This window comes from Gavialis gangeticus, unplaced genomic scaffold (assembly GCF_001723915.1).
Source record: "Gavialis gangeticus isolate Ggan-Ray unplaced genomic scaffold, GavGan_comp1, whole genome shotgun sequence".
In the NCBI taxonomy this organism is placed as follows: domain Eukaryota; kingdom Metazoa; phylum Chordata; order Crocodylia; family Gavialidae; genus Gavialis; species Gavialis gangeticus.
The window spans coordinates 119,093,032-119,104,332 of NW_017729022.1; the positions used below are offsets into that span (position 1 = coordinate 119,093,032).

Below are 11,301 nucleotides of genomic sequence, written 5' to 3' on the forward strand. Positions count from 1 at the left end.
TAGATGCCAAAACTGCCACCTGGGCAGTAGAGTTCAGAGAGTGGAAAGTTTTCCCACACAGAATAGGAGGCTAAGGAGAAGACACTGCATCCTGGGATGCTGCAGAACTGCAACAGATGGGCAGCTAATCTGTGGGCAGTGGCCACACATTAGTTTTAGGTGCTAATGAACCGCAAAACTAGTTTCAGGTGTTAATATGTGGACAATCCAGGGGTTAAGAGCTTCAGGAGCTGCCTAAAATTAATGTGTAACAAGGCTCTAACTTAGATCAGTTTCACCAGACCTGATTTAAGTGAACTTCTGTACAGTTCCCACTGCAGCCCTGAGGCTGAGAAAGCCCAGCAGCTGGCCCCAGCCCCTGGACTGTGCTTTTCTTATGACCTCCTACCACTGGCACTGGGGCATTTTTAGCTCCCCAGCCCCTTGCCTCACCCGCAGACAGACAACCCCTGCCCACCCTGTGGAGCCTGCTAAACTTCTTGATCCTGCAAGCTGCTCCCAGTGCTAGTTTTACCAGCGTTTACTGGTGCCAGAAGTCAAGGAAGTAAGTTGGGGGTGGGGTGGTGAAGGATGTAGACGTTGGTTGCCTGGTGGGGGCTTGTTCATCTAAAAATAGCCTCTTGCCTGGGGGGTGAGAGATCTCCCTCATCCCACCAAGCCCCTGCATAGAGCTGCCAGCCCCCACCAATCCACCCCACCCTCCCCGACCTACTTCCACCAAGTTCCTTGGGGTGGTGAATGCCAGTAAAATGGACTCTGGGAGCATTTTGTAGGATTGGGGGCAGTTTGGTAGTATCAGGTAGGTCCAGGCGGAATGGTGTCCTAGGGGGGTTTGGAGGGATTGGAGAGCCTCTCTGTTCCCACCCCTCCACCTGATCCTCCAACTCTCCTCCCCCATGGATTCTGCTAGCCCCCCAATCCTGCCAAAACCTTCTGGGTCCCACCCTCCCCCTGATCCCTCCAACTCACTCACCCACAGACCCCACTTGCCTCCACAATCCCCGCAACTCACCAGTGGATCCCACTAGACTTCGCCCCCGACAATCCCTCCAAGGCTCCCTGCGAGCCTCCCATCCTGACTTACCTTAGATCTGGTGGCCATTTTTAACTTGATTTAACTTCCCCCCTAACCTCCCTCAATACATACCCACTGAAGTCAACAGCCACGCTCCCAGTGCCAAATCCATTCCACTTATTATGCTCCTAATGGTGGTCCTATTCCACCCCATTTTAGCCCCTGAAAAATCCATCAGTGTATCTATTTTTGTAACAGACCATCATCTCAGTCATAAGACAGTCATAAGATGCAACAGAAAAGACAAACACCCACCCACCCACCTGTTTTGTTATTTGTTTTTCAGGGACTTGAGCAGGGTGGAATAGGATCACACTTAAGTGCCAACATCCACTTAGACACCTAAGAGATAGAGAAGGATCTGTTCCCCCTATCCACCAGTGACTAGTGGTGCTATAATTAACTCCTTGTGAGAGTATAACTCAGTCTCTTCACAAGGGACTGAGAGCAGCTGGGCTCACTCAGAGCAGAGAGGCTCAGCCAAGGGACCCACAGCCAAGGATTTCAGAGCCCAAGCTGGCTGTGCGACTCTGAGCTGAAACTTCTCCTATGGCCCCTATGTGGTAAGGGTATGGCAGTGGCACAGGCCATTAAGTAATTTTATGGGAAGACATTAGATACCTGTGTATATAACAAATAACTCCTTCAAGACAGATCAAATGAAAAGGAGCACAAAAAATTAGAAACCTCTACTGCAAATCAGTTGTGCACAGTGGGGGCTCTCCTCCTACTCCCCTATTTTACCCTCTTCTTCCCCTTCACAGCCAGTCTACTTTCCCCTCTCTCTGAGGGATTCTTGTCCTACCCAACATCTCCTGGTTACTCTATATCTAATACTTACATGCCGCAAACCTTCACTGTGAAATCTGGATTAATGACCGAGATGGTTTTTGGTGCATTGATTTTAAGCTCAAACTTCGGTAAGACTGGGATGGGGAGAGAAAAAACAAAAATAAAGGTAATGATATGGGAAGACAGTAGATACCTGTGTATCTGAAGCCATACAAGGGACAGCAACTATTGTTTAGTTACTATGAACATGCAGCAGGCTGGAACTAGAGTACTCTGAACTAGGGTGTGAAGAGGGACCAGGGAAATAGCCTGACATACGGGAATCTTACTGATTAAAATCTCCCCTAGCTGTCTCAGCAAACTTGTAGAGAAATGGGTTTAATTCATTCTGAGATGCTATTCAAGGAAGGAAAAGCCCTACAATGGGAATGGTATTGACAGTCCTCACAGCGCCAAGACCTGGACAAACTAGTGGGTGCTGCTGAGAGAATTGGCTTACTAGTGGTGCCAATCTCTGAACTTCGGAATTGACCTGCATATAGGAAGCTTTGCAGAGCCCATACCTCAAGTTGTATTTTCTCTTGTCCCTTTTTACCATATGTTTCTTTTCCCTCATTCCAAATGTCACATTGACTAAAGGTCTGGATTTTGATTTGGAAGTGACTGTACAAAACAGACCCCAGCAACAGAGCCTATCTCCTACCTTCAGGAGGGGGCAGAAGACAAGGGTGCATCTTCACAGCAGTGACTCTGGTGTAGATCTGAGCTACCCGAGTTAGCTTTAAAATAGGTAACTAAGGTACCAGCAACAGGTTATCTGTGGACACTAAGAACTTACCACAGGCTAATTTACCCTGCTTCTCCGGTGTGGTTTGCAGGCCATTTTGAGCTATGCATTGCTGCGGCTACATGATTTCTGGCACTTCACACTAACTAGTTGGGCATCTTGAGTGAATAGCACATCTAGACCTTGGGCATGAGATAAGCTTGCACATGAGTTTAGGTTTCTCTTCTCTTCTGAGGATAAGATAGAGGCTTGGTCCACTCCTACAGGGCAAAGAAATCCAAACACTTAGCTGACACTGGATAGCATCCCTGGCCCCTCTCCCTATACTGGCTGGGATACTTGAGGAGTCTGTGCATCTAACAGGTGGGGCCTGTCTCCAGTCACATCTTCTTGCAAGAATGCACCAGGCCTTTACCATACTCCTTCACAGTAAATGGGTGCTGGATTTTATCTCCTGATCTCTTCTCCACAGTGATCTGGTAGTCCCCCAGGATTGGCTCCTTGATGAGCTGGAACATGAGCTGGACAATAGCTGTCTGAGATGTCACATCCAGCCACTGGAAGATCCGATTTCCCTGTGGGTCCTGAGGACAGAGGGGGCAGGGATACAAACACTGTCACAGTGGATTTCTTTTCATAGGGGGCTGGGACTAAGAAATCGATGTTTCCCAGAGTGGGACCGACTTTGCGAGCAGATGCTGGGCTCTATATTTTGCCACTTAGCATCAAAGGAGCCAAGAAGAGGAGTTGTTTTCATTCCTAGATCTCACACAAATGGAAGTACTCATATTTGAAGCTTCTGGCCCCTCCCTCTCCTGATCTTGTGGTACTTTACATTTCACCTCTCTCCCATCTCTACCATGGTGGGGGCAATAGGGAGGTGCAACCACCTGTGACAGGCAGGTAAACCCTGAATTATTCTGCCTTGCTCTTTACTGCACAGTCTTCTCATTCTTACATAGAAAAGGGATGTTAGGGGGAAAAGATCTCCCCCCACAACTTCATCCCTCCCTTCCAAACTACCTTCCTCCTCTTTCTGAGAGTCCCTGTCTACTGTCTTAGTTTTCTCCAGCTGTGAAGAGAGGGGAGGAAGCCGTGTGGGTGAAGGGCAGTCTGCAGCTCCCCCACCCCAATCACAGATTACAGTCTGGCCTGCTTAAATTGAGAAACTTTTTGGATATTTCCTGGCACTCTATAGATCATTAGTCAGGAACAATGCACTGTTGAAATTTCACTGTAAGCACAAAGCAATGGCTACACTCTACTGGACAAAGTGAAATCCTGCAGGCATGCTACTTGGAGTACTGGGGCTTTTTGCTGTTTACAAAAAAACCCACAACATGCCATATAACTGCAAGGAGCGAAGAACTGCAATGTACAAAGGCCTTTAACAATTGCATCAATTAACTAGAATTGTTCACTTCATTGCTGAGTAACACCTCCCTGCTTGCCATCTGACACCATCAGGGAAGGAATTCACTGCAGCCTGATCTGAACAGCAAAGAGCACCTCACAAAAACACTTTCAGGGACCCAGAGGGACAGAGTTTCATCTTCAGCTTCTTCTGTGCAAAAATGAAGTTTATTTCCTACCTATGGGGACTTTTACCATCTTTAATTTTCCCTGAGCCCGATGAAGTGCGTGTAAGCCCAAAATCTTGCAGATTTTTTTTTTTGCAATTTCTTAATTGGTCTAATAAAAGGTATTGTCTCTGAACCCAGAGTTCTAGATTTTTGCATTTCTAGAATTGTTCACAGCTTTTCAGCTGGGCCATGTTATGCAAAGTGTAAACCAAAGCAACTCAAATAATTTACAGGAAGGAGGGGAACTAATTATATGCATATGGACAGGATAACTTTAATTGCATTTACATGCTGGTAAAGCTGGGATAGTTCCACTGAATTTCATGAGTTATTTTACATTTCTCCCAGTGAAACTGAAGGAAAATTTGGTCAGGTAAGTATATACACTCACACAGGCTCACACACAGCCACATGCATACATACAAAATTTGGCTAGCTAAGTGTGCACACATGCGTATACTTATTCTCTCCCTTTCCTCCCCCCATATACACTTTTTCTGGATTTTACTTTTATATATAAACAGTTTTAAAGATAATGTCTTACCTGAATCGTGATCAAAGGATACTGAAAAAGAGACAGTAGGGAAAGAGATGTTAAATATTTATGGAAACAGTAACAGCTTCTTCAGTATTACAGACAGAATTACAGAAATTGTGTAAAAATGTTACCTATTAGAATGATAAATATTGAAGATGTTAACAGTCCAAGTAACTATTCAGGTAAGATTCTGATGGCTTATTAATAATTTTACTTGAGTAAGGACCACAAGACTTGGGCCCAAATGTTAAATATTATGTCAAGAGATAAAATGAAATGAAAATGTAGGATGTATTTGGACAGATTGTTATCTTACCTGTACTGATTCAAACCTGGAGTAACTAGGTCCTCTGTGGATGCAACTACAAGAGTTTACTGTGGAGCTGACTAATTAGCTCTGCAGTAAAGTCTTAATGTCTACATGTGTGGGCCTATGAGGCAACAGAGGAAACTAATTAATTTTGCTGCAGGTTAGTACTCATAAACACAAGTACTATCCTATGGTGGAGGTCTTTGCTGCACAGCTATGCACATGTAGATGCTGACAAGGCTGGCTGGGGCATGAGGGTGCTTCAGTGCAATGGCTGCCTGCTGGCTAGACATTGCAACACATTGAGCTGGGTCACAGCAACCTCAGGCTGGGAGGCTGACCCCTTGGGCCCCCTGCCAGCTGGGGCTGCTCCAACCCAGCTCAACATACTGTGGTCTCAGGTGCACATTCAAACATGGTGTCCAGGAGCAATAAGCTCCAGTGCAATATGAGCCAGAGGTTATTACTCTGTGCTAATAGCACATGCAGATTCTTATCTATCTGCACCCTGTCTTATTTAACTGCACTCTTGGTTTACCCAGTACTATCCAGCTGAGCAAAGTCTGCTTTTCTACTGTACAGAGCGGGTGAGAATAAGGTATAGGAAACATTCTCTCTAGACAGGAAGCCAGTCACAATCTCCGTATGTACTGCCATAGCTACCTCATCCCCAATGGGAGAGGCTCTGTTGTTTGGAAGGGGCAACAGTGAGCACGTCTACATGAGATGCTTACTGTGCAGTAGCCTAATAACAATGCACAATAGTATGCCAGTAAAAAAATGTGCTAATAAGCTACTGCACAGTGTTATTAGGCTACTGCACAGTAACCAGCACAAAAAAAAATTGTGCTGGCGCTACTGCACAGTAACTTTAGTTATGGTGCATTTAGTTAGTAGTTCATTAAGCAAGTACTAAATTAAATGCACAGTCACTATTTGTGCACTAATGAATATGTAGACATGCCCAGTGTGTACTTGTTCTACCACCTTAGTGGCTAGAGAGACTGCAGCCATGAGTAGGACTTGCTAGGTAGGAACAGCAGGAGGTGAATTTAATGGACAAAGCAGCAGACAGGTGCAACCACGCACACTCTTGTACTGCAACTTCACAATGGTGGTTTTCTATGGGTTGAACTAAGTTTCTAGTTCACACCTTCTGCATAATTAAACTTCAATTCTGCCCCAGGCAAGTCCTTATTCAACGATCTGGGGAAGGGCTGGAGAGGTGTCTCTCAGCTGCTTAAAATCCACCTGGAATTCCTTGGAAGTTCTGGTTTCTGGTCACACTCACCGTTTCCTGAGCAGGTCTGAAGCTGGTGTTCAGAGCAACAACACGGAACATCACTGAAATGACAGGAAACCAAATGATTAACATTAGCTGTGGTATGTCTACTGAGCTAGCAGTCCCAGTTTCATTGCAACTACCAGTTCAGTTGGTTCCTGTAGCTCTCCTTGCTTGAGAAAGGGACTGGGAAGTAGCAGATGAGATGTGTGTCCTCAGTAAAGAGGGTCCTCTGGGCTAATGTTTTTCTATACTAGGTGTTTTCAACCTTTTTAAATAAGTGTACTCCTGGCAGCTGGATGCGGAATTGGGGGGGGGGGGGCAGGGTGGGACAGGGGGGGGCAGCGGCCAAGGGGGGGGGGGGGGGCAGGGTGGGACAGGGGGGGGCAGCGGCCAAGGGGGGGGGGGGGGGCAGGGTGGGACAGGGGGGGGCAGCGGCCAAGGGGGGGGGGGGGGGCATGGTTGGACATGGAGTGGCAGCAGCACAGAGGTGTGGCTGGTGGCACCAGCTGTGTGCAAACTCCCCCTAGCATCCGGCCAGCCAGGCGGCGTCTGTGCGGCCTACAGAGGGGTGCCGCTGTCCTCACCATCCCACCACCCTCCAGCCCTGCTCCTACGATGCGGTGGCGCAGGGTGGTGGGTGGCAGCGCTTCATCCCTGCCTGCCCACATGTACCCCCTCGGGCCTTCCCAAGTACCCCCAGGGGTACACGTACCCCCAGTTGACAACCCCTGCTCTATACCATCTCTGGCAAATATATTAGATTGGTCTGCTTCTCCCCCAGTGATTAGAAACTACCTAAATTTACTCAAACAGTTGTATAGCCCTGCTTTATGCAGTTTCCTTGAAGCACCTGATGATTTTAATGTGATATTTGATTTTTTATTTTTCTTATGACCCCAGCTCCTTGGATCTGGTTAATAATCATGTGAGAACCTGACACAATACACAAAAACAAGGTCTGAAAAGTTTCCAGCTCTTACAGTTGCAGGGAAAAGTTTGAGAATGTAAAGAAAGGCAGGCTCAGAAACTAGAACGCACACAAAAATAACTCTTTTTTTTAATCCAATCTTGTATTCTACAAGCTAGTCTCATGATTTTGGGTCCCAACTTAGGATTTCTGTGCTGCTGGTGTTGGCAGTGCTGCACTTGATTGAAGCCAGTACCACAGGCATGTTACTGAGGGTAAAGGGAGCACCATCCTCATGCCTGTGCAGCATGGCTGGACTTCCTGAGTTGGTCAGCTTGGTCAGCAACCTTCTATTTTCAGCAGCTCCCAACAGGGAGCATCCACCAACACTCTGGGCTCCACCTTTTGCTTGAGGCCTCCAGGACTGTAACACCCTACTCCAAAAATGCAGCCCCACCTTGCCTGTACAAGAGGCAGAGGCAGTCGCGTGGGACAACCCCAGAGTGTGAAGTGAACTCCCAGAACAACCATCACAAACTCTCCACCTACCCTCTCTGATATGAACACATGGGCATCTTTACATGTGCCCTGGGGTGGGATGCGGGGGGTGGTGTTTTAATTAGAGTAGCTCTCAGAAGCCACTCTAATTAAAATGCCTGCAGTGTCTCATGTATTCAGCATCCTGCGCATCAAAATGAACGTGGGTGTGCTTTAACTAAAGCTTGTTTGACAAACTTTAATTAAAGCACCCCCACCACCATTTTGAAATTGGGGATGCTGAATACATATGACGCTGAGGCTGCTAGCGCGTTCTAATTAGAGTGCTCCAGAAGACTTGGAGCAGGTGTCAGGCACATGCATAGGTGCCCATAAAAGCATGTGGATCATACAAAAAACAAAACAAAACAACCTAATACAGGATGCCCTAAGTTGCACACATCATTCTCCCCCTGGGGAGAGGATGAAGGTCACATGACAGATATTAGTTATACTTTCAGAATAGGACCCAGCCCTGGCACAGGACAGGTTAGGCAGTGCTCTGACCTTCCCATCCTTGCCACAGGGCCCTGCCAGCACTAATAAGGGAGAAGGTATGAAAGTTGCCCTTCTTCACACCTGGGTAGCCTGAGACATGGGGTATGAATGTGGAAAGAAAGCAAGTAAAGAAGGGAGAGTCATTGGCCACCTTCCACGTGTTGTATCTGGGGATGGCTTTCCCAGCTTCACGGCAACCCTCACCCTGATGTTACTGGACAGCACTAAGCAGTCCAACCAAACCAAGCTCAGGGTACTAGCTGGCCCGACATGCACTTTGCAGACCCTTTCTTTCTCTTGCCCTAGGTCAAAATATCGGTTCTCAAAGAAGATGCCATTAAGTGAAGCAGAGCACATGCCCACCTGTTTGTCCTGGTTTGTAGATGGGCTTGTCTGTCTGGATGAAGACAATACTGTCCATGTTCTGAATTGCCACTGACCTTCTCTCTAACAGGCGCACTGTGGGGCCCATGGCGGAGAATGTGATGAAGGCCAAGGGGGAAAAAGTGGCAGGAGGAACCTGAGAGGGAACCAGAACATAAGGGAGATGATCCTGAGCTTATACTGTTCACTCTGGGAGCTGCTAAATAATACCGCTCACAGTCCTGAGTGAACTGTTGATGCTTTCCCCAATCCTACTGCTGCTCTGTCTCTTTTTGGAACATTTCCTGTTTCTTTTCCACCTAAATCCATCCTTCCTTTAATCTCTTCTTCTCCCACAGTGTATCTGTCATCTTCCTCCTTTCCTCATCTCATCTCATTCCTTCAATCTCTAATTTTTCTCTTGGTCCCATGCCCCTTTTCTGCCCCTTCTCCTCCTCCCCCCATCTCTGTCTGCCATTCTCACATGCACACTGTGAACTCAATTCTTTAATTTTGAGCACTTCCCATTAAAACTTTGCACTCCCTACCAGACAACATATAAAGGAAAAAATTCTCTACCGTGAATGTGGTGCACTGGAAAGCATCATTTTTCTTCATAATCTGATCAAAAATAGTTGTGTTGACAGCATTGTACTCCAGGACAATGTTGGCAAACACAGACTCGTTGAGGTTCAGGAATTGCAGGCAGATCTGATATGGAGAGTCATTCTGCAGCACCGAGGGGACCATCAGGACATATTGCCTATGAATGTCACATGGAGCCGCACAGTAGAGAGGGTGGGAGGACAAGGAGGAACAACTGATTCAGTAAAGCCCAGGCAATGATTATTGAGAAGTAAATAGCTTTTCCATTGTGGGATCTTTAAAAACAGACTCATGTCCTTCACAAAACCCTGTACAGCTCTACCAGTGCTCCTCACTCCTGCCCTACAGTGCTCCTGTTGGCCCAGTCTTGGGTTCCCTATGCACATTTGCCAGTCCCCCTTCATCTATTCTGCAGCACTTAGTTACACGAATCCAATAAATCCACAGTTATAATGCTGCCTCTCCCTTTTAGTGCCTTTCTTAAGCCTCTAGGTTCAGACATGTCAAATTTAGTGACAGTTTTCCAACAGGCAAAATATCCATTTTGTATAAAATGAGAACCCACATCACTTCCATTTACTAACTCAAGTTAGAGTTTAGCCTAGATCTCCAGATAGGAATGGTGTGGGCAGCAGCAGAACTATCACCTCACTTCCCTGAGTAAAGAACATGTGATTTCTTACAGCTCAGGAGTCTGTCCAGCTGTTACACGAAGGAGAAAGGCACCCAGAAGAAATCTCAGCCACATGTTTGCCGATGGAGATGAAGGAAAGGTAGGGTGAGAACTGCAGGCTGGGAATCTTCTCCTGTAGGATGGCTCGTTGTCCGTAGGTTTAGTAGCACTTCAACATTCCTTCTTCAGAGCTGTAACATGAGAGGCCATTCTTCAGCTCCTTCTCCCTTCTGAGATGCTGGTGACTTTATAATCCCAGCAAGGGGTGGAGATCCTTGTCCATCCCACCCACCCCAAGGACCTCCCCAAAACCTATTGCAACCCAAACCAGTTCATAATCCCCCACATTGCATCATTTTGCTGCAGCTCTGTAATCATGTCTGCAAAATGTCACCAGTGACTTTGCATGCAGGGAGTGGAGCTTTGCTTTTTAAACTGATGTGGCATGAAATAGCAGGAAATGACCCAAAGCAGTTTGAGCCTGTCAGACTAGTTTAATGCATAGGGTTTTTTTTCCTTTCCTTTCTTTTCTTTTCTTTGTTTTTCCCCTGCCACCTGTGATTCTGAAGGAATTTACCTACCAGGGTTACAGGCTGATTAAAGTGGATTATCTTTACATACATATTTTGATGCTGGGGCTTTGCTGAAATGTGTGTGCAGAAGTGAACAGCCAAAGAAGTGTCCATTGCTCTCCCTTCTTCTTGACTTTGCCGTTATCTTGAATTTTGCCTCAGATGATGAGCCCTAAGAACAGAGAAACCAGAATTAGAAAAACATTTGGGATGTTACTTCTTATTCTTCTTCTTATCTTGGACAATCCAAGATTGCTCTAGGCAGTCAGTTCTTTAAGGCTTTGTCCACTCCAGTATTAAAATGATCCAAATGATAGGGCTGGTGCTCCTGGGTTGCAGTTTTTTCCCCTAGGTAGGATACAAGTACTTGCAAAGGAAATTACTCAAGTCTGGTAAGTAGGGAACCCCCTTACTTTAACTGGCAATCTTGTTCCAGGTTAAGGAACGAATTGTTCAGAGGGAAAAAAAGCCCAACTTTCTCCACCCTACTCCAGCTCACCAAAGGTAAACAAAACTGGAAAACCCCAGTTTGATGGTTTTGACTGTCACTTATCTTAGTATGTTGGCATTGGAATTAAACTTTATTACCCTAGAGCCAGTTCAAGATGGATGCATAGTTTAAGCAGACATGAGACAGTCACACTGTCTTCTCCAGCACTACTTTGTTGTGTGACCTTAGGCAAGCCATTTTCTTTGTCTCATTTTCTCCTACTGTATAATCTAGGTATAGTAATACCAACCTCACACCCCAGCAGTGAAGCTTGATTCCCTATTT

The 11,301-nt window shown here is 46.3% G+C and overlaps 1 protein-coding gene across 2 annotated transcripts in view; it reads right to left on the bottom strand.

Annotated features, from left to right (window-relative positions):
- LOC109296603 (ovostatin-like) overlaps positions 1 to 10,180 on the bottom strand; it is a 59,702-nt gene extending 49,522 nt beyond the window's left edge. For both annotated transcript variants that reach the window (XM_019516072.1, XM_019516073.1), the window contains exons 1-7: positions 9,965 to 10,180; positions 9,255 to 9,438; positions 8,676 to 8,832; positions 6,377 to 6,429; positions 4,782 to 4,802; positions 3,070 to 3,238; positions 1,917 to 2,001 (exon numbers count right to left, since the gene is read on the bottom strand). In XM_019516072.1, the coding sequence (XP_019371617.1) occupies positions 1,917 to 2,001; positions 3,070 to 3,238; positions 4,782 to 4,802; positions 6,377 to 6,429; positions 8,676 to 8,832; positions 9,255 to 9,438; positions 9,965 to 10,029 (734 nt within the window). In that variant the 5' untranslated portion in view covers positions 10,030 to 10,180. The remainder of the gene's footprint in view (positions 1 to 1,916; positions 2,002 to 3,069; positions 3,239 to 4,781; positions 4,803 to 6,376; positions 6,430 to 8,675; positions 8,833 to 9,254; positions 9,439 to 9,964) is intronic.
- Positions 10,181 to 11,301: the final 1,121 nt, after the last annotated feature.